The sequence below is a fragment of a genome, unplaced genomic scaffold (assembly GCF_019419815.1).
Source record: "Pyrus x bretschneideri cultivar Hongxiangsu unplaced genomic scaffold, Pyrus_bretschneideri_v1 Contig19, whole genome shotgun sequence".
Classification (NCBI taxonomy): domain Eukaryota; kingdom Viridiplantae; phylum Streptophyta; class Magnoliopsida; order Rosales; family Rosaceae; genus Pyrus; species Pyrus x bretschneideri.
Window position 1 is genome coordinate 3,525,002 of NW_025999490.1, and position 21,071 is coordinate 3,546,072.

Genomic DNA, 21,071 nt, shown 5'->3' on the forward strand with positions numbered 1-21,071 from the left:
GGGGAATGGGCGAGGTTGAAGAAGCAAAGTGCTTCTTTTTCTCCTGCAAAGCCGAGAGAAACCATACAAATGAAGAGAAAAGGATGGATTTATACCTTTAAATGCTTTGTTGCTTTCCCTTGCCGTGTATCCTCTTCTTTGTTTGCCTTTGTCTCCTTGAGTTCCAACACTTCGCTCCTTCTTTGATTTCTCTTGACCTCTCTCGAGATTTCTACTATTTCTTCTCCGCAGGTCTTCTCTGTGTGTCTATTTTTCTGTCCTCCTTTTCTCCCCGGTTTGCTTTGGCTTAGTGCATTTTATAGGCGAACGGTGGAAACGGAAGTTGTGGTTAGTGGGTGAGGGAGGATTCTCTCCCTCCAATCTCTCTACCCTTTCCTTTTATCTTATTTGAACAGTTTTAATTTTATCACGTCAATATTTTATATTAATTTTTTTATAAAAATAATAAAACAAAAAATAATATATGAAAAAAAAAAAGGAAAGAAATAAGAATAAAAGGGAAGACAATCATACTCAGTGGACGAGTGCTATCACATAGTAGGACACCCGTAGAAAACCACCCACGTCTCCAGTTGTGAAGTGATTTTATTATCCCATTATATATATATATATATATATATATATATATATTTGGAGATAAAAGTCAACAACCTTCATATTGTTTTCACCCCTTGAAGGTAGGCACTTGCAATCCCCACACATCTCCACGTCTACTCCACTTCATTTATATTTTTATTTACTTTTTTTTTTTTTGTGAAAATATACGGTTTAACAGATACTATTCATTTATAACACATTTTTATCATTTTAGTTAAAACTTAAAAATTTTCAAACCATTTTCATTAGTTTTTCTATTTTTATATGGTTCATTTCACATGAAGATTGCTAATTTCAACTTGAAACCCAATTTTTCATTCCTTATGTATTAGTCAAGAACGAGAATAATACGATACCATGCAGACTGCTTGCTTATAAATACACATCTTTGGTGTGAAAGATATCCTAGTCAAACAAGCGTTCTAAATATTTAGTATTTTTTTTAAGGAAGAGCATATGTATTTGCTAAAGAAACTCGCAACAATTAGTATGAAAAAATTACAAGAGAAGGATAGACAACTAGCTAGACTGCTACTATGCATGATGTCCTCAGGATCTTGATTCAAATTTGATTGAACTCGATTCATGGCGAGGAAGAGCAAACCTGTACTAGAAGTTGCCAAATTCTCGGATTGGCTTCCACTTGAACTTTGTGCTTGCCCTTGATGATGTCGATCTTTCACGGCCTTGAGCCTCAAATCTTCACAGTGCATAATACTTGCTTCTGGCTTCGTGTCTGGGACTGTTGTTTGTCCTTCAAGCATGCTCACCACCTCGGACATGGTAGGCCTAAGTGACGGAGAAACATTCGTGCACAGCAAACCGACTTTAACCATTACTTCTGCTTCTTTGTCATTGACTTCACTCACTAAGCTCTCATCTATCAGCTCCTTCAAGTTTCCACCTTGTTGCAACTGATTGGCCTGCATGCAACAATGGAAATTTCGTTTTATCAAAAGGTTTCTTACTGATTAACATAAAATTGTCGGAAAAACCACAAATTATGCAGTAGCTCGAGAGATTGAAAACTGTATACTACCCAGTCAACGAGAGAGACACAAGCGTTACTTGGCACATAACTGTTCTTCTTTCCACTAGCAATTTCCAACACAACAACTCCGAAACTGTAAACATCTGCCTTGTAGGTCAAGTGACCCCATAACGCATATTCTGGGGCCATATATCCTCTGCAGATTAAGATAGTCCCAATAATTTGTCACTTTCCAATTAAAACGAAAAAACTTATGTATATAGGTAAATGTGTGTCGAGAAAAATTTTAAGACAACTGACATGGTTCCTGCAACTTTGGTGCTGACGTGTGTTTTCTCTTCATCATAAAGTTTAGCCAATCCAAAATCCGATATTTTAGGGTTCAAATCCCCATCCAGCAGCACATTGGTGGTTTTTATGTCTCTGTGAACAATCTTGAGTCTTGATTCTTCATGCAGAAAAGCTAAACCTCTTGCTATCCCGGTACAGATCTTAACCCTTGTAGCCCAGTCCAGGTTTATCCGGTTCTCCTGGCCTATATATCATGCAACCAAAAATCTTCTAAGTGTACAAATAAAAAACAGATGATCAAATCTGAAAACTTCCCTTAACAGAAACGTTATAATTATAGAATGTCCACAAGAAACTTAAATCAAATGTTAAATGTCTTGTATATTCAGATTTTAATGACATCATAAAAGTTACCAAATAAGGCATTCGCAAGACTATTGTTTTCCATGTATTCGTACACCAGTAATAATTGATCCCCTTCAATACAGCATCCATGCAGTGTCACTAAATTCGGGTGTTGCAAACAAGTTATCATGCCCATCTCGTTTAAAAATTCACGATTTCCTTGCCTTGAATTGGATGACAGCTGCTTAACTGCTATCAATGAACCATCAGGTAAGTGACCCTGCATTCAAACCGTAACTTTTAGTATTTACTTTTTGCCATGAAGATTTGTATTACAAGAAAAGGACTTTCCTTGATAGTTCTATATATTCCAAAGGAAATCTGGGCTACCTTGTAGACAGGACCAAAGCCACCTTCTCCAATCTTTTTAGCAGAATCAAAGTCATTAGTAGCAGCTTTTATTTGTTTCAAAGTAAAAGTCCCCATCTGCATATCTCGTCCAAGAAGATCTGTACAAGAAGAAATTAAAGTATGCCAAACATCATTTTTTGCAGAATCAAAGTCGTTATTAGTAGCAGCTTTTGGATATAATTTTCAGCAGGATGCAATCTAGCAATTTGAGAATGAGATGTTTAATGTAATATGCACCTTTTTGTCTCCCTCTTTTTCCTCGCAAACATCCTTTCCACCAAAGGATTGCTAGTATGAATAGTGTTAGGCAGATTCCCCCAACAACACCGGCAATGATGTAAATGGTTCGCACAATTCCACCATTTGTACACGGTTTAAAGTCTGAACAAAAGAATGAACCAGTTACGCTCACTCACAAAAAGGTTTCGGGCAAAAAGAAAGAAGATAATGCTGACCACAAAGATTTTATCAGACAGGCAAAATCATGAACTGTGAAAACAATCAAATATTCAAAATGCACTAATACTGCAGAACTGCCTTTCTTATTCTACAGTATCTTAGGAAAGCCTTTGGACAACCTTCAGTTAAAATGATGGTACTAAAATGCGAAGGAAACGTCAACAAGATTGACTCACTGGAAACCACAGAGACAGCTGATATGAGGGGACCATAGTGTCCTCTCTCCGGAATCCTTGTTGTCCCTTTTCCAGCCCAGTAGAACCGGATCTCTAAGACGTTACTTGTCACATTGACATTATCTACTCGCTTAACTAATCTCTTTTGTGCCATGCCTGCCTCATGTTCAATATTGAAATCCTTCCACACCAACTTGTCCTGATAAAAAAATGACCTTGTCAAAACCCTGAGTTACAAGAACATAATGATGGCAATCCAATTAGTGTTGCTAATTACCTGAACATAGATATCGAAAATTCGCCTCCCAAGACTAATGTATCTCTTGTCATTAGTGAATTCAATCTCCGCAAAGTGGAGAGTTATAGTGTAAATCCCATTTTCTAAACAATAGTGGAAATAAGTAAGTGAAAGCGGAGATCCGCGTGCTGTTGTATATAGCTCAGAAAGATTGGAAGATTCTAGAGATACAGAGTAGTGTGTATTCTGCAGCTCGAAGTCATCCATGAAGTCTCCGGTGCTACTAAATCCCCACATACTTTTCTCGTTCCTATAATATTTAGCACTGCCACCTTCAACTCCTCCATCTCCTTCAAACATGACGTTCGCGTTATTCTCGTCCTCGACAATTATGTCACTCCCACCACAATTAATATGCATACAGTTTGAATCTGCCCAAAAAATTGTCATGAGTGAAGATAAATTCAAAGATGGTGTAATTGCTGAATTTATATGTGCATATTCGTAAATGAACTCGACACTGAATTTTTAGGTGTAAAATAAGGCTAATGGTTTCAAATTAGTCTCATAGCAGTCCTTAATACTTAGACTCCAGCAAGTATGCTTACATCGTGGGCACTTTAAATTCTTCAAGCATGGAAGAATTCCCCTTCTGTCACAGATTCAGCAGAACGATGAATAAGCAAATTTTGAAGTTAACTTTGGAAATTGAAAAGAAAAGATATGAAGAAAAGTATCAATCAAAACAAAAAGAAGCATCTTACAAGTTGTTCTTCTCTGAAGAGCTCCGATACAAATTTAGACTTCGATTCCTGAAAGATGACGGTGAACAAAACTGTAAGTTTTCCTAAACCACCATAATCTAAAAAGTAATCTATGGAGAATAGCATCTACTCATACAAGTATTTTTTGCAATCCAGTTTCTCAGGGCCTTGAAATGTGAAGTTATTGTACGACAAATCACTGCAAAAAAGCTTAAACAACAACTGTGAGTTTGCAACAAAACAGGAACCGGAGTGCCATGGAATTAGAAATAAGAAGGGGAGATATTTGCAATATACAACGGTAGATACACATAATTTGGAACTTAAGTAGAATGCAGATATAATAAGGAACCAGAGGCTAATAGAAAACACTTCAGAAAACAAACTCACACATTACTTCCATCTCGCAAGATTGACCTTGGCACGTTTCCACTTAGCAGGTTGCCAGTCAAAAAGCTAATCAAAGCAACACATAGTATTAGCATTTGATATCTGAACTATCGAGAAAAATGCAAACTTCATCAATTTGGTTTTATTTCTATGACATGGTTATTGGCCAAAAAGCAAGTTGTTCAGACGAAAAACTGTTTAGTGTGCCGATTTGCTAGTGTTGCAGATGCAGATGTAAATGCTTGTATAAAAATCGTCACTACTTTTGTCCTGTAATAGTTATTACTGGTGTATCCAGAATTTGAAATCAACTGACTGTTCTCTGTTGTAGATTAAAACTGATAGTATCAAAACGTAAATAATTTCGCACTTACACAAATTTTAGACGCTCAGCTCCTATCGTGGATGGAAGTTGGCCTGCTAACTTGTTGAAACTGACATCCCTATCACCATTTTATAATAACAATCATTAGTCTCCATCCCAAGTCCTAACACAGATTTCATTCAGCAGATACATTACGTAAAATTTTATTGCTTACAACATCTCTAGATTCTTCATGGACCAGATATATGCGGGGATTTCTCCGGAAATATTGCAGTTCCTCAAAACCCTTCAATTTGTTAAACAATCAGCATCAACACAGCTCTTAGTTAGAGGCTTATAGCTATTGAATAGAAAAAGAACAGCAGACAGACATAATTTTTGGCAGAAGAACTCAACGATGAGCACCAAATTCATGCTCACCAATTGTTAGGTCAAAAAACCAGCGGTAACAATCAAATGCAATAAAATGATTTCGTCAGCCGTTGGATTTTGTTTTAACAATTGATGAAAAATGGAGTTTTGTCTTTTGCAACAAGTAGGAAAACATGATTGTTTGTGTGCGTGAATATGCGCTTGCACTTAGACATGCATATGAAATCATCAAGCTTATCAAAGCATTCAACGGTGAAGCTCTCTCGACATACAATCTTACTAGGCTTGTCATATTTCTCAGCAAAGGAAATTCCTGATATGGTCCATTTGTGTCACTAATTCTCCTGCATAAGATATGACACGATGCGCGGAATTACTAGTCAAGGATACACGAAAGATCATGCAGAAAAACTGAGCAGAATGAGAGTGCAAATTACTCACAACTCTTCCAAATTGTTCAAGAGAGAAATATTAGATGGAATCGGTCCTTCCAGTCCACTCGAATGCATTTCCCTTCAACAAGGCAATTGAAAAAAGAAAACGATTCAAACAGGGTATAAACTTTAAATGGTCAAATGGCAACGGGAACAACTTGTTTTATGAAAGTATAAGGATCTTACAATCTTGTGAGTTTTTTCCAATTCTGTACCCAATCGGGTAGTGTTCCACTAAAGTTGTTATCATTTATTCGGCTGCATTTCATTAGAATTTTGCTGATTAATTAGTTACAAGCACCAGTTTATTATAAAAAGCAGCAAATCTAATTGAATCTTACAAATCTTTTAACATCCTTAGCCCAGAAAACGCCTCTGGCAAGTATCCAGTCAGCTGATTGGAGGAAAGCATCCTACATTTGCAACATGCAGTATGAACTATCAACTCAACATAAACTACTCTAAATCCTTTTTAGAAATATAAAGAGAGGTTTGGTAACTTACAAAGTCTGCAAATTAACCAAATTCCCAAGCTCAGTAGGAACAATACCAGAAAATTGGTTCCCCTCAAGGTTCCTGATGATTTACGAAAGAAAAAGAAAGGAAAGTTGATGTATCATTTTTATGAGTATATTTTCACAACAATCACAAGAACTTGAATCAAAATGCAGTTACGTACAGGAATGTCAGAGTGGTAATCTTTCCTAAATCCTTTGGGATTTGCCCCGATAACTGATTGACAAGAACAGAGCTGCAGGAAATTCACTATTAGATATACGTACATAGCAACGAGATCAAAACCTTTTCCAGGAAATTCAAAAGGCTCACATATAAGTTAGTTTCGTTGAAGCCCATTCCTGCGGTGTTGTACCACTGAGATAGTTGTAAGCAAAATCACTACAAGAGAGAAATGTTACTTTGAATAATTAACTAATAACTAACTAAAGCTATGTAGCATCCAATTCCGAACCTCAAATGTATATCATGTAAGTCAAATATGATAGCTGTTACATTTTTCGAAGGTAAGGAAGCTTGACGAGTTGAGGCGGAAGCAACCCAGGTAAACTGTAACCCTTGAGCGTTCTGTAACACATTAAACACATGATATTAAAGTTGTTACCGAGATTCAGAGCTGTGACATGGAAGGTGTTGCCTTCTTAAGCCGATGGAGATGAAAAAATCAAAGAAAAAGTAAAAGTCAAGACTCATACAGCGTTGCAACATGACAAACAGTGCTGTTCTCAAAGTTGCAATCACAATCAGTATTTGCCTGGGATCCCTTCGGTTGCTTCTTTGTTAGACCCACGGTTTCAATTCGGCAAGCATCGGCGTTAAAAGTCCAATATTTTGCACCCATCGTGGTAGCGATTTCTTGGAGAGCATCAACTAAAAGGCATCCAAACTCAAACAATACTATAAGCATCATAGCTGTAGCATATCAATACTGTAAACAATCAATGAGTGAATGCCAAGACTAGATGCAATTTTGATAAAGGAGCTTATATATTCTCTAGATTGCTTATGGAAGGTTCTAACGACTGAAAGCACTTCAGATTACGATTGACAACAAAACTTTTTAGTGCCTTTTGCATTGAGAAGCACCTAACTCTTCTTCGGGAAGCACTTGGATTGTCGATAAAATTCGAACATGTTTGTAACAAAAGCGCTTATATGCATATAAAGCGCTTTCGGCAGTCTCGAAAGGAGGATCCCTCATAGTGATAACTCGAAAATGAAAACAGAAGAATTCTCAGTTTGGGTTGCCCATATCAGGCAGGCCAGCTAATCCAAACAGGCAACTAGGGATTGTAAACAGTAGAAAGATATACAGTAATAAGCACTCACCTTCCTGTTGGGGCAACTTAGGCAGCTGAGCAAGTCCCAGAAGTGTGAAGCAACTCAATGCAATAATAGCGAAGCAATCAACGAGAAAGAGGTTACCAGCCAGCTGATGCATCGTCACCAACTAGCAATGAAATTGTAGCAATTGGTAAGTTTTCGCAGACAGCCAATTTTAGAAGGTGTGAGAGAAGTAGGCACTTTTTACTGTTCACTGAGGTCACCGCACGTTTGTTTTGACCGGATAATTGCAAGTGTGATCGAAACGCACGACAGGTGAATATTGAGGTCACGTTTTAACGAAAAATAGAAAGAAAATAATGCATATGTTATGAAAATAAAGAATGAATGCTCACGTAGAATTCAAACCACCGTGAATGTTTTTAGGCGGAATAGTTTTGTGGTTGATCAATCATCAAACAGTAAGTCTTGTATCTACACTATAATTTTTATACGACTTCATCTCATATGAAGATAGTATTCAAAGCTAACACTAAAAATAAATCAACTTTAAAATCCTATTTACAGTATATATGATTTAAGTTACAATGAGAATTTTAACCTTAGTTGGCATCAAATTCAAAATCCTAAAATCCTTATCCTAATAAAATAAGTAAATTATCAAAATTTCTCCACCATGCAAAGAATTCAGGTATCTAACGAATAAGTGCGAAACTCAGCTCGTATAAGACACAAAAACTAAACATGAAATGCAAGAGGATTTCTCTGCCCGTCTCCGATTGATTGGTTGCCACCTACTATTGGTCGCCATGGTACCAGAACTCTTCAAATGTTTCTTTTCTGCTTCTATACGATCAATAACCACTTCCAGATCGTATCTAACACTTTAATTTTGAGCCGTAAATCACAATATTTCGACTAATGATCTAACGGTTAAAAAACGCCGGAGTACAATAAAATTTCTAGTAAAGTCGAGTTGACGATCATAGCTGAGCTGTCAAAAGCCGAAAATCAAGAACTTTTCATTGAGCAATGTTCATTTGAAAAATAGAGACGGAGCAATTGGTAGAGGAGGTCAGATTTTTGTATAGTACAAAAAATCTTTTAAATTTAGAAACTACAGCCATTTTAGGAAGTCGGATTTAACTCAAGTCATGCCCTGATGTGATGAAGAGACAATTTGCCGAATTCTGAGACCGACTGCCACTTAAACTCTGTGTTTGGCTTTGATGATGTACATCTCTCAAGGACTTGAACCTCAAATCTTCAGTATAAGTACTCGCTTCTGGGATAATGTCTGGGACTTCTGTTTGTCCTTCGAGCATGCTCACCACCTCAGACATGGTAGGCCTAAGCGACGCAGAGGCATTTGTGCACAGCAGACCGACTTTAACCACAACTTCTGCTTCTTTGTCGTTGACTTCAGTCCCTAAGTTCTCATCAATCAGCTCCTTCAATTTTCCAGTTCGTTGCAACTGATAGGCCTGCATGCAACCACAGAAATTTCACTTTATCAAAAGGTTTCCTACTGATTAACATAAATTTGTCGAGAAACTAAAATTTTATGCAATGGCTTGAGAGATTGAAAAGCCTGTAATTAGTACCCAGTCCAGGAGAGAGAGGCAAGTTGAATTTGGGACATGGCTGTTCTTCTTCCCACTGGCAATTTCCAAGGCAACAACTCCGAAACTGTAAACATCTGCTTTGTAGGTCAAGTGACCCCATAACGCATATTCTGGTGCCATATATCCTCTGTAGATTAAGATCGTTTGAACATTTGGTTATTCCAATTAAAAAGAAAAAACCATGCGTAAATATGTAAGCATACGTCCAAGAAAATTTAATTGTAACTGACATTGTTCCTGCAACTTTGGTGCTAATGTGTGCTTTCTCCTCTTCATAAAGTTTAGCCAATCCAAAGTCGGATATTTTTGGGTTAATATCCGCATCTAGCAGTACATTGGTAGCTTTTATGTCTCTGTGAACAATCTTGATTCTTGATTCTTCATGCAGAAAAGCTAAACCTCTTGCTATCCCAAGACAGATCTTAAGCCTTGTAGGCCAGTCCAGTTTAATCTGATGGTTCTCCTGATCTATATATCATCCAAAAAAAATTGCTTCTTACTCATCCCAATACAATTATTATTTCGTTCTTTTTCAAAAAATTATACAAGTGATCAAACGTTAAGTACTCCGATCTTCAGTTGATCAAACTGAAGCCATAAAAGTTCAGGATTAGAGAAAATGACAGAAAACCTACCAAATAAGACATGTGCAAGACTATTGTTTTCCATGTATTCGTACACCAGCAATAATTGATCCTCTTCAATGCAGCATCCATGCAGTTTCACTAGATTCGGGTGCTGTAAACAAGTTATCATGCCCATCTCATTTAAAAATTCGCGATTTCCTTGCTTTGAATTGGATGAGAGCTGCTTAATCGCTATCAATGAACCATCAGGTAACTGACCCTGCATCCCCACCTTAAATTTTAGAATCTACTTTTCAAATCATGAGAATTCCATATGCCAGGAAAAAAAAATAAAATAAAGCGCTACCTTGAAGACAGGGCCAAAACCGCCTTCTCCAATCTTGTTTGCAGAATCAAAGTCGTTACTGGCAGCTTTGATTTGTTGTAAAGTAAAAATTCCCGTCTGCATATTTTGTCCTACAATATCTGTTCCAAAAGAAAATAAAGTATGCTGATGAGTTCCTGATGTTATTTAACATATTTTGTTGGCAATGACATGGCTGGTTTAATGTAATATGCACCTTGTTGTCTCCCTCTTTCTCCTCCCAAACATCCTTTCCACCAAAGGATTGCCAGCATGAAGAGTGTTAGGCATAATCCCCCAACAGCAACACCGGCAATGATATAAATAGTTTGCACGGTTCCACCATTTTTACAGGGTTTAAAATCTGGCCAATGAGTAAACGAAACAAATTAACGTCACTCAGAAGCCAGAAGTGCTTTCAAGCGAATGAGTAAACCTTTGCACAATCTCAGAATCTACGATATGACAGGAAACCTTCACTCAACCTTCCGTTCATATGGTGGTACTAAAATGACAGCGTAAGAAACGTCGACTAAGACTGACTCACCAGAAACCACAGAGATGGCTGATATAAGGGGACCATAATTTCCTTTCTCTGGAATCGACGTTGTTCCTTTTCCAGCCCAATAGAATCGGATCTCTAGGACATTACTTGTCACATTGACATTAGATACTTGCTTAACTAATTTCTTTTGAGCCATACCTGCCTCATCTTCAATATTGAAATCCTTCCACACCAACCTTTCCTGAAGAACAATGGTCTCTTATCAAAACCTCAAGTTGCAGCCTTGCAGCCATAAAAAGATAGGCATTTTGAACAGTGTAGATAATTACCTGAACATAGATGTCGAAAATACGCCTCCCAAGGCTACTGTATTTTTCGTCATTTGTGAATATGATTTCCGCAAAGTGGAGAGTTATAGTGTAAATTCCATTTTCCAAACAGTAGTGGAAATATGTAAGCGAAAGTGGAGATGTGCGTGCTGTCGTATATAATTCAGAGAGATTTGAAGACTCCAGCGAGATAGAGTAACGTGTATTTTGCTGATCGAAGCCATGCATGAAGTCACCAGTGCTACTAAAACCCCACATACTTTTCTCATTCCTAAAATATTTTGCAGTACCACCTTCAACTCCTCCATCTCCTTCAAACATGACATTCCTGCGATTCTGGTCCTTGACAATTATGTCACTTCCACCACAATTAATATGCATACAATTTGAATCTGCCCAAAAGAAATGGTGACAAGCAAGGATAAATTTGAGTTAGCCAGTAAATTAAGCATGATGCAAATGCTAATCATCTTTACAACCTTGAATTCCAAAGGACAAAAGTGAGATATGCAAGCACTCTAGTACATATACTTACATCGTGGGCACTTAAAATTCTTCAAGCAGGGAAGAATTCCCCCTCTGTCACAAAATTAATGAGTAGAAAGATTTTAGCAAATTTGGCTCATTGTCTTGTAATTAACTTAAGAAATTATATTGGAAAGAAGCAAAATAAGAGAGCTCCGATACAAAAAGAAGCATCTTACAAGTTGTCCTCCTTCGAAAAGCTCTGATACAAGTTCAGATTTAGATTCCTGAAAACAGTTTGTGAAAACACTCAGTTTTCCTAAACCACCTCAATCTAGAAAGTAATCCATAGAGAAAATTATGTGTTCTTACAAGTGTTCTTGACATTCTGGTTGCTTAGGGCCTTGCAACTTGAAGTTATTGTACGACAAATCACTGCAAAAATCATAAGAAAGTAAATGTACTCAGTTTTGCAACAAAACAGGAACCTCAGTGCCATGTAATTAGGAGTTAGAAGGGGAGACATTTACTGTATACAACAGTATATACACAGAAACGAGGTATTCAGGAAACAAACGTACACATTACTTCCCTCCAGCAAGATTGACTTCGGAACATTTCCACTTAGCAGGTTGCCAGTCAAAAAGCTAATCAAAGCGACGTAGAGTATTAGTATTGTACCTCACAATACTATCAAGAAAGATGCTGAGTTCAGCAATTAGGTTACTGCATTTCTCACTTACACAAATTTCAGACGCTCAGCTCCTATCGTGGATGGAAGTTCTCCCACTAGGTTGTTGAAACTGACATCCCTGACCATCACATAGTAACAATCAATCAACCTTCATCCTAACACAGATTCATTAACCAAATATATGACAGAATAAGTAAAGGGTTGATTGCATCCAAGAAACATTGTTTGAAAAATGAACTATATGTTTGCGCTCAACATGCATTCCTCCTCCAGAGCAGGGTGCTGATTGTAGTCAGATAATATTTTACATTTAGGAAGCTGGGCAGATAGCTCATTCCAGCAGGAGACTTCTGTACAATTCTGCTTTATTGCAGACATTCACTTCTGTAGGTGTCTGTGTGTGGTGTGATTCAAGCATCAAAAGTAAAGTTTTTACAAGTTTTATTACTTACAACATCTCCAGGTTCTTCATGGACCAGATATATGCAGGGATCTCTCCGGAAATGTTACAGTTCCTCAAAATCCTTCAATTAGTTAAATAATCAGCGTCAAACAGTTTTAGTTATAGCTATTGGACAGAAAAAGATATTTGCGTGAGTGTGCGCTTGTGAGTTTACATATATATGAAACCACCGAAGTATTCAATGACATAGCTCTCTCTCAAACATACAATATTACTAGGCCCGTCATATTTCTCAGCACAGGAAATCCCTGGCTCGGTGCATTTGTGTCACTAATCCTCCTGTACAAAGACACACCACGATGTACAGAACAATTAATCAAATCTGCAGGAAAGATCACATAATAAATAACTTAGCAGAATGAGGATCCAAATTACTCACAACTCTTTCAAATTGTACAAAAAAGAAATATTTGATGGGATTGGTCCCTCCAGTCCACTTGAATGCATATCTCTTCAAGAAGACAAGTTTTTGGGAAATAAAAAAGATTAATACATGCTATAAAAATTTTAAAAATTCGAAGGGCAATGAGAACAGCTTGTTTCACTAAAACAAATATAAGGATTTTACAATCTTCCGAGTTGCTTCCAATTCTGCACCCAAATCGGGATTGTTCCATTAAAGTTGTTATCATTCATTCGGCTGCATTGCAGTATAATTTTGATTATCAGACACGAGAATCAGTATAATGCTATAAAACAGAAACAAATCTAATTAAACCTTACAGATCTCTTAAACTCCTTAGCTCGGAAAACGTCTCTGGCAAGTTTCCAGTCAGCTGATTTGAGGAAATAAACCTACAATTGTAACATGCAGCAAGGGGCTATTAACTCAACATATATAAGTTTGTAGTCCTTTTAAAAAATTGGGAATAAGAGGATTTGATGTCTTACAAAGTCTGTAAACCGACCAAATGCCCAAGCTCAGTGGGAAGAATACCAGAAAACTTGTTTGCTTCAAGGTTCCTAATGGTTTGTATATGTTGACAATATCCAAAGGTTGTTAGAGTTGTTACCAAAATTAGTTTGTTAAGTAGCTTAGGCTGCAAGTTAGTCATGATGGCTATATAAACTGTATTCTCATAGTTGTAAAGATTTAATTCAGTATCAATGTAATCAATTACTTTCTCTCTCTTTTATTCTCTTTCTGCATTTTCGTTCATCTATAGGTCAACTAGCAACTAACGAGGCATGTAGTATAGTTAAACAACACGTACAGGAATGTCAGAGTGGTCATGTTTCCCAACTCCTTTGGAACTTCACCCGATAAGCGATTGGCAAGAACAGAACTGCAGAAAATTCACTAATAAATATACATAGCAACTCGTTTAAAACCTTTTTCACAGAAATTCAAAAGGCTCACATATAAGTTAATTTCATTGAAGCCCATTCCCGTGGTATTGTACCCTTGAGATAGTTGTAAGCAAAATCACTACACGGAAAGAAATGTTACTTTAATTAAGATATAAAGATATGTATCGTCCAAATCTCGAAAATCAAGTAATTCAAATGCGTTAGCTCATACATTTCTCGGAGGTAAGGAAGCTTGACGAGTTGGGGTGGAAGCAAACCTGGCAAACTATAACCCTTGATCATTCTGTAAAATGTTTAACAAATAGTTAAAGTATTGAGCAGAAACTACCGAAATTGAGAGCTTTGAAACATGGAAGGCATAGACTTTTTATTAAGTCGTGGAAAAATCAAGGTGAGACATGAAGTTCAAAAGAATCATACAGTTTTACGACATGACAAACAGTGTTGTTCTCAAAGTTGCATTCACAATCGGTATTTTTCTGGGATCCCCTTGGTTGGTTCTCTGTTACACCCACCATATCAATTCGGCAAGCATCAGCACCAGCGTTGAAACTCCAATATTTGGCCCCCATCGTGGTAGCAACTTGTCGGAGAGCATCAACTAAAAGGCAATGGCATCCAGATTCAAACAGCAACAGAAAACAAATCAATGTAAAATGAGATAAGGGCAAGGCCGAGAGTACCCTACTTTTCTATGTGTAATATAAGGTGTATTTCGTAATGAAATCAGCATAATCATTGAGCTCTATACACGAAGCTCTACACCTTGCTCTAGAAGAACTTGATGCAATAAATGATCTTAGATTCTCGACTGAGAATGTAATTAATCTAATCCAAGCTACAAGGAGCGGGATACGAACTGGGTATGGAGGGGGGAGCACACTGATCTACTGCTAGGTCTGCAAACTTCAGCCAGTTAAATGACTGCAATAAAGAGCTTATAGATCCAGTCATGGATGAGTCCTTGTACGTACCAGCTATGGATACATATATATATATATATATATATATATAATATACAAATGTCTGTTTGTGTGTGTAATATAAACAACTCAACTCAATTCACCTTCCTCTTGGGGCAACTGAGGAGGCTGAGCAAGTCCCGGCAGCAAGAAACAACTCAATGCAACAAGGAAGCAAACAAAGAGCTTAACAGCCAGCTGCTGCATCATCATCAACATTTATGAAAATTGTACTAATCGATCTTTAACAAAAGTTTATTCTGAGGATACAGTGTGTATGGATTTGTCATTTGTGAGGTAGACGAGCACTCGTCTACTGTTCCCTGATGTGATCATTGAACATGTATTAAGCTTGATGGTGGGAACAAAGGGGACGAAGACGCACACTCAGGAACGTTATGGTAGCACTGTAGTGGCGGCTTAAAACAAATAATGCATAACTACATGACAAAGTTTTATCACACGTGAGTGCATTGTAGGATTGGTGGCGGCGTTTCGAGTATCGCGCAGTGGAGAAAAGGACGATGGTGGTCAATTACCAAGGGCGGGGCTGACTGGCTAAGCACCTCTTAACCTTCAATTCCTTTTCGAAGTCAAAGTTGGACTGGTACAATCACAAAACATGAAACAATTACACGCAATCAAATTTGACTTGAGTTGTACCAATAAGCACTTGCAAGCATGGACCAATTACTACCAAAAAACTTGACCCACTAAGTATCTAACATGAAAGGTCATTTTCATAGAACCTTCGTTGTAACATCCCATATCGATCAACGAAGAAAGGGTGATGTGTCTTATATGTACATGCCTACCTCCTATAGCACGAGGCCTTTTGGGAACTCACTGGCTTCAGGTTCTATCGGAACTCCGAAGTTAAGCGAGTTCAGGCAAGATCATTTCCAGGATAGATGATCCATTGGGAAGTTCTCGTCTGAGTTCTCAGAAGCAAAACCGTGAGGGCATGGCCGGGGCCCAAAGCGGATCGTGCTACAACGGAGTCGAGACTTAGATGTGATAGAATTGTATCATAGCCACTCTGCCGTGTGGTGCAAGTGTGCCGACAAGGACGTCGAGCCCTTAAGGGGGGTGGATTGTAACATCCCACATCGACCAACGAAGAGGGGGTGATGTGCCTTATATGTACATGCCCACCTCCATATAGCACGAAGCCTTTTCGGGACTCACTGGCTTCAGGTTCCATTGGAACTCTGAAGTTAAGTGAGTTCGGGCGAGAGCATTCTCAGGATGGATGACCCACTGGGAAGTTCTCGTGTGAGTTTCTAGAAACAAAACCGTGAGGGTATGGTCGAGGTCTAAAGCAGTGAGTTCTCAGAAACAAAGCCGTGAGGGCGTGGTCGAGGCCCAAAGTAGACAATATCATGCTACGGTGGAGCCAGTCTAGGATGTAATAGAATTATTGTAACATCTCACATCAACCAACGAAGAGGGGGTGATGTGTCTTATATGTGCATGTCCACCTCTTATAGCATAAAACATTTTGGGAACTCACTGGTTTCGGGTTCCATCGAAACTCCGAAGTTAAGCGAGTTTGGGCGAGAGCATTCCCAGGATGGGTGATCCACTAAGAAGTTCTCGTGTGAGTTCCCAAAAACAAAACCGTGAGGGCGTGGCCAGGGCCCAAAACGGACAATATCGTGTTACGGTGAAGTCGAGATTGGGATGTGACATTCGTTTTTGTCACCTGTTGCATACAATTATGAGTGTTTAGTTAATAAACACAATTATACAACATATTTTATTAAGCTAAATTACTTATTAACAAAATGTTCTTTATCAATCAAAAAAGGTCCAAAGACAATTTGATCTTCTATCACAAAATAAAATTTTAAGCAATAATATAACTTCGCACAAACCAAATTATTTTTTTTGTTTTTACTAACCTTTCACACTGACACACATGTATCATAGCATCTCTAATTATAATAAATAAATAAATAAAACCCACATGTTTTCTCTCTTACATTTCTCTCCAACTTCTTTTCTTTTCCATATATTTTTTTTTTGTTTTAAATTTTATATTTGCACAAACATGGTGAATGGGCTTCATCTAAAGACTATGATGATATCAAATGGGTAATCGTTTCATTTGTTAAAGACAAGATTCAAGAATATCTATAAATTATAGATAGTTTATGGTCATTCATAACCGGACTACATTTCTATTTATAGTAAGCAAGGTTCTAAAAGGTACTAGGCGGTGTTAGGGCGGCGGCAAGGACCTAACGCTTGGGTGTCTAACTGGAACCTAGGTGGTGGCTAAGTGGTTTTTTAAATTTTAATTAAATTTATTATATAACATATAAATAAATGTGTACATATACTTAAAAAAACACATAATTGTATTGAAAAATATAAATTGAAAACTAGAATGACATATATATTATAAAATATTAAAACATATTAAAAACATGAAGAATGATATAATAAGTGTTTATCCAAGTATCCAACAAGTCACATACAATTCATTAAAAAAATAAAATTCAAAATGTAAGTTATCTATTTTCTGTCTATGTGAGAGTTACAACATAGACGTGTCTAGGCATCCTTTATTAATTTTTAAATACTTATGAATTAATCGTCATCCTGACCGGCCTCTACACCTAAGCGAGTGCCTAACGATGGGTTTTGTAAAACACTAAAGGTGAGAAACAATTTTTACACACACTTTGTACTCTTAATCCAAGACGAAGTTAAAAATAATTTAATTTTTACACACTATTTCCTTGAGCATTTTCTCTATCCAAAGCTAATCCAAAAAGAATTAAAAAAACGAGCAGGCCTAAAACGCAGCGTTTTCTTTGCGTTCGTAAGTAATGACTGGCAAATGCTGATACGATAGCAATCAGCAAACTCCAGCCCCACGCTACGCGGCAACAGCGATGGAAGTTACAGAACCTCCCGCCTCAAACAACGAAGACGAAAACGACGACGTCTTCTTCGACGCCCTCGACGACTTCCCCTCCGACGACGAATCAGATCAATCCACGTCACCCCCAACACTCTCCCTCCCCGATTCCAAACCCCCTCAGGCGACCCACCTCCGTCGCCGGTCATTTGTCCGAGCAGTCACCGGCGACGACACAAACACTTCAACTTTAGAAGAATCCTCTCTCAGCTCCTCCCGAATTGACCCCAACAACGACGCCAGGCTCAGTTTCCGAGCTAGAAGATTTAAGCTTCCCCGGAATTTGAGGGAGTCCGAGTCGACTCCGGACCGAGGCAGCTCGGCGCAAGTTCCGAGTGACCAAAAGGACGAGGGTTCGACTGTAACTACCGCCGCCAACGATGGCCCATCCGCCGACTCGGCCGACTCGGCCGCGCAAATCGGTGACCCTTCGTTTAACCTTCTTGTTTTCATAGCAGGATTGGTAATCAAAGCAATTGGTCTCCAAATTAATCTATTCGTTAGCATCTTAACATTTCCCTTATGGGTTTTGCACAATTCTTACATGCTGGTAGTCGACCCCTTTCAATTTGTGCGTCGAGGGAGAGAGTATTTAAACGGAAAGTTGTTATATTTGTGGAATTTGGCTAGTGGGTGTGTGAGTCCTCTGGTTTTCGAGTGGTTGAAGGACAACAATGCGGTTTGGAAGGTGGCATTGCGGTGTGGTTGGGGTTTGTTTTGGTCATGCTATGTTGGTATTGTCTTGTGTGCTCTCTTGGTCTCGGCGATTTTGTTTAGTGGAGTTCTAGTGAGGTGCATTGTGGTGGAGCCACTGCAGATGAAGGAAATGTTGAATTTTGATTACACCAAACACAGTCCGGTGGCTTATGTGCCAGTGATGTCGTGCGCTGGTGTGAGTTGTGGTACAGATTGTAAAGAGAAAGTTCAGGCTGGGGAGAGTTTTGGGGGGTATCAGGTTATACCTCCTGGTCATAAATTGAGGGTTACTGTTTCGTCCATATTGCCTGAATCGGAGTACAACAGGAATCTTGGAGTCTTTCAGGTAACTTGCTTTATTCACTTAAATGTGAATTCCTATTTGTTGTTTCAGACTTCTATCATGCGTCTTGTTTTTTTCGTTAATTCATAATGGAATTGGTTGTTTCGAGTTTGCTGTTACAATGGTAGAGTTTCATCTATTCTATAAAAGGGTATATGAAGTTTGGATTGGTGATCATAGTCGTTAGCTTCCAAGTAGCATTTTGTACATATGGTGTGTTATGGCAGTAGTTTTCTCCTTGCTTGTCCCCCGAACGGAGATGCACCAGATTGTCACAGTCGTCACTTAATTTTAGAAGGCATAGGAACCGTGGAACAATATGGGACATGAAGATTGATTAGTAAGCCTTTCTTTAATCTAAAGCATGGATCTTTCGTAGAAATCTGGTGATGCTGTTTTTTGTTTGGAGATCTTACTATCATCATGAATTCTTATACTGGCACCAGGGGAAGTAAGGAAGTTGAATTGTTGATACAGCAGTACGAAAGGAGCTAGTATATCTCTTTCCAAGTCTCTGAGTTAAATACCTCGGGTACCTCATGCCACTTGTTGTATTACAGGGGAAGACATGAAAATTTTAATTTCCATTAGAGGCTTTCACGATCAACACTTTTAGATCCACTGTTAATCCTGATTAACAAAACCTAGTTAATTTTACATTGCCATGTAATTGAAACCAAAAAAAAAAAAAAATGAAAAAACTAAAGATTTGGCAATCTCTCGCTTTTTTCTCTCTGAAAATACGTTTTGCTATCATGAATTTTTATTTGACTAATTTTGTTTTATTTTTGTAGGTCAGGGTCCAGTTCCTGTCTGTAGATGGTAAAACCCTTGCCAGTTCGAGCCAACCATGCATATTACAGTTCAAAAGTGAGCCTATCCGCCTTCTATTGACTTTCCTTAAGGTTGTTCCTCTTGTTGCCGGCTATGTTTCAGAATCCCAAACTCTGACTCTCAAGTTTAGAGGGTTTATCGAAGGTGATGTTCCCACTGCCTGCTTAAAGGTGACAATAGAACAGCGTGCAGAATACTCGCCTGGTGCCGGTATTCCTCAAATATATGATTCATCAGTGACCCTTGAGTCAGAGCTTCCCCTATTTAGAAGATTTATATGGAATTGGAAGAAAACTATATTCGTCTGGATAAGCATGATGGTGTTCATGACGGAGATGCTCGTTACTCTAATCTGCTGTAGACCATTAGTTATTCCGAGAACTAGACCAAGGGATCGTTCTGTCATCAGCACTGCCACTCAAAACAGCCTTCCGGTACGAACTTAACTGGAAACATGCCGGTGGTTATGGAAGTAGGGGAACCTTTGTTAGACTTTTCACTCTTAACCTATTCAATTCTATAGTATCTAACCTAAAATTTCCACTCATTTTTTAAATTCTTTAAACCGCAGTGTAGATAATGTCTTTTTTTACCTGTTGAAATTTGTCTTTCCATATAAATGTCGGAAGCAATTTATAATTTACATTTGTATTCTATATCTTCTCATTTAGCCATTGACATTTTACTTGGTAGCTGTTGTGCGAATGAATTACGTTGAGCTTGAAATTCTAAGACAAGTTTGTGTTACGAAATGGGTGTAATTTGATTCGGAGTGTGCAAGTTTCCTATACGGCCAATGCCGAGGGAGCGTGACATGTATTGAATAGATAACGAATGGAGTTCGGATTTGTGGAGAGCTGTGTGCAAGGGAATTCCAGGTCTTCAGAGTATGGCACTGGAGATCATAACAATTAACTTGGCATGAAGTAACTTGTGGTGTTCCTGGGGCTCAAAACCCTGTTCAGGAATACTGTATTAGATTATTCTTTAATGACTGTTGGACTAAGGGATTAAGGTTTTTTTGTATAATCTATTCGTCTTTTTCTGTCTCATGGTTTTGGATTGTTAAATTTGCAGGGATCTATAACAAATTTTTGACGTGTTTGGATTTTTAGTATTTTTGGTTTTTGGGTTCGGATTTACATTTTTTGTTTGAAAGGATGTTCTCTTTGCTATTCTGTTTGCCCCCCCTCTAGTGAGTGCGAGGGAGCCCTTTTATAGAATAAGGGTTTCCTCCCTTCTTACATGAATCATGGGCTAAGTAATGAAGCCCAAATACTGAGGCCCAATATATGGTACAACAGGAGTTCCGCAGGTATTCAATCAAGAGTCTTTTGGCTGGAGACTTCAAATTCAATCCATGTGCGGGCCGAAGTGACTAGATGTCGTCTA

General features: G+C 38.1%; 3 protein-coding genes across 9 annotated transcripts; 1 reads left to right on the forward strand and 2 right to left on the reverse strand.

The window, feature by feature from the left end:
- Positions 1 to 889: 889 nt before the first annotated feature.
- On the reverse strand, positions 890 to 7,891 carry LOC103943272 (probable LRR receptor-like serine/threonine-protein kinase RFK1). 6 transcript variants are annotated; one of them, XM_048582269.1, is made up of 24 exons: positions 7,639 to 7,891; positions 7,005 to 7,179; positions 6,805 to 6,876; positions 6,622 to 6,666; positions 6,473 to 6,544; positions 6,298 to 6,369; positions 6,135 to 6,206; positions 5,980 to 6,051; positions 5,801 to 5,872; positions 5,632 to 5,703; positions 5,202 to 5,273; positions 5,037 to 5,105; positions 4,663 to 4,728; positions 4,409 to 4,471; positions 4,273 to 4,320; positions 4,117 to 4,160; positions 3,548 to 3,939; positions 3,271 to 3,469; positions 2,873 to 3,016; positions 2,615 to 2,733; positions 2,294 to 2,504; positions 1,889 to 2,123; positions 1,637 to 1,784; positions 890 to 1,520 (listed from the first exon to the last, which is right to left on the reverse strand). In XM_048582269.1, the coding sequence occupies exons 1-24, from the start codon at positions 7,748 to 7,750 to the stop codon at positions 1,020 to 1,022; spliced, it is 3,147 nt and encodes a 1,048-aa protein (XP_048438226.1). In that variant the 5' UTR covers positions 7,751 to 7,891; the 3' UTR covers positions 890 to 1,019. The 6 variants fall into 6 exon arrangements, with proteins under 6 accessions (XP_048438226.1, XP_009351815.2, XP_009351824.2 ...); XM_009353540.3 differs by having other exon boundaries at positions 6,622 to 6,690; positions 7,639 to 7,889; XM_009353549.2 differs by having other exon boundaries at positions 6,622 to 6,690; positions 7,005 to 7,237; positions 7,639 to 7,779.
- Positions 7,892 to 8,583: 692 nt separating this feature from the next.
- LOC103943294 (probable LRR receptor-like serine/threonine-protein kinase RFK1) lies at positions 8,584 to 15,286 on the reverse strand. Of its 2 annotated transcripts, none has more exons than XM_009353561.3 (24): positions 14,982 to 15,286; positions 14,336 to 14,516; positions 14,127 to 14,198; positions 13,965 to 14,033; positions 13,819 to 13,890; positions 13,496 to 13,567; positions 13,328 to 13,399; positions 13,173 to 13,244; positions 12,984 to 13,055; positions 12,812 to 12,883; positions 12,594 to 12,665; positions 12,191 to 12,259; positions 12,029 to 12,094; positions 11,820 to 11,882; positions 11,687 to 11,734; positions 11,518 to 11,561; positions 10,983 to 11,374; positions 10,696 to 10,894; positions 10,366 to 10,512; positions 10,152 to 10,270; positions 9,854 to 10,064; positions 9,449 to 9,686; positions 9,198 to 9,345; positions 8,584 to 9,077 (listed from the first exon to the last, which is right to left on the reverse strand). In XM_009353561.3, exons 1-24 carry the CDS (start codon positions 15,094 to 15,096, stop codon positions 8,736 to 8,738), a joined length of 3,027 nt encoding a protein of 1,008 aa, XP_009351836.2. In that variant the 5' UTR covers positions 15,097 to 15,286; the 3' UTR covers positions 8,584 to 8,735. The 2 variants fall into 2 exon arrangements, with proteins under 2 accessions (XP_009351836.2, XP_048438230.1); XM_048582273.1 differs by lacking the exon at positions 14,982 to 15,286 and adding an exon at positions 14,604 to 14,814.
- Positions 15,287 to 17,715: 2,429 nt separating this feature from the next.
- LOC103943256 (seipin-2-like) lies at positions 17,716 to 20,337 on the forward strand. Its single transcript, XM_009353511.3, has 2 exons — positions 17,716 to 18,848; positions 19,640 to 20,337. Exons 1-2 carry the CDS (start codon positions 17,781 to 17,783, stop codon positions 20,123 to 20,125), a joined length of 1,554 nt encoding a protein of 517 aa, XP_009351786.2. The 5' UTR covers positions 17,716 to 17,780; the 3' UTR covers positions 20,126 to 20,337.
- Positions 20,338 to 21,071: the final 734 nt, after the last annotated feature.

Excerpts from the sequence above, each read along its gene's own strand:
- LOC103943272 (XM_009353540.3), bottom strand. The coding sequence starts at position 7,750 with ATGCATCAGCTGGCTGGTAACCTCTTTCTCGTTGATTGCTTCGCTATT. Across the intron at positions 5,106-5,201 it reads ATGAAGAATCTAGAGATGTT|GGATGTCAGTTTCAACAAGT; the intron begins GTAAGCAATAAA and ends AAATGGTGATAG. Across the intron at positions 3,470-3,547 it reads TTTTCGATATCTATGTTCAG|GACAAGTTGGTGTGGAAGGA; the intron begins GTAATTAGCAAC and ends TTTTTTTATCAG.
- LOC103943294 (XM_009353561.3), bottom strand. The coding sequence starts at position 15,096 with ATGTTGATGATGATGCAGCAGCTGGCTGTTAAGCTCTTTGTTTGCTTC. Across the intron at positions 12,095-12,190 it reads GCTGAGCGTCTGAAATTTGT|CTTTTTGACTGGCAACCTGC; the intron begins GTAAGTGAGAAA and ends CGCTTTGATTAG. Across the intron at positions 11,562-11,686 it reads TTTTCGAAGGAGGACAACTT|AGGGGGAATTCTTCCCTGCT; the intron begins GTAAGATGCTTC and ends ATTTTGTGACAG.
- LOC103943256 (XM_009353511.3), top strand. The coding sequence starts at position 17,781 with ATGGAAGTTACAGAACCTCCCGCCTCAAACAACGAAGACGAAAACGAC. Across the intron at positions 18,849-19,639 it reads GGAATCTTGGAGTCTTTCAG|GTCAGGGTCCAGTTCCTGTC; the intron begins GTAACTTGCTTT and ends TTATTTTTGTAG.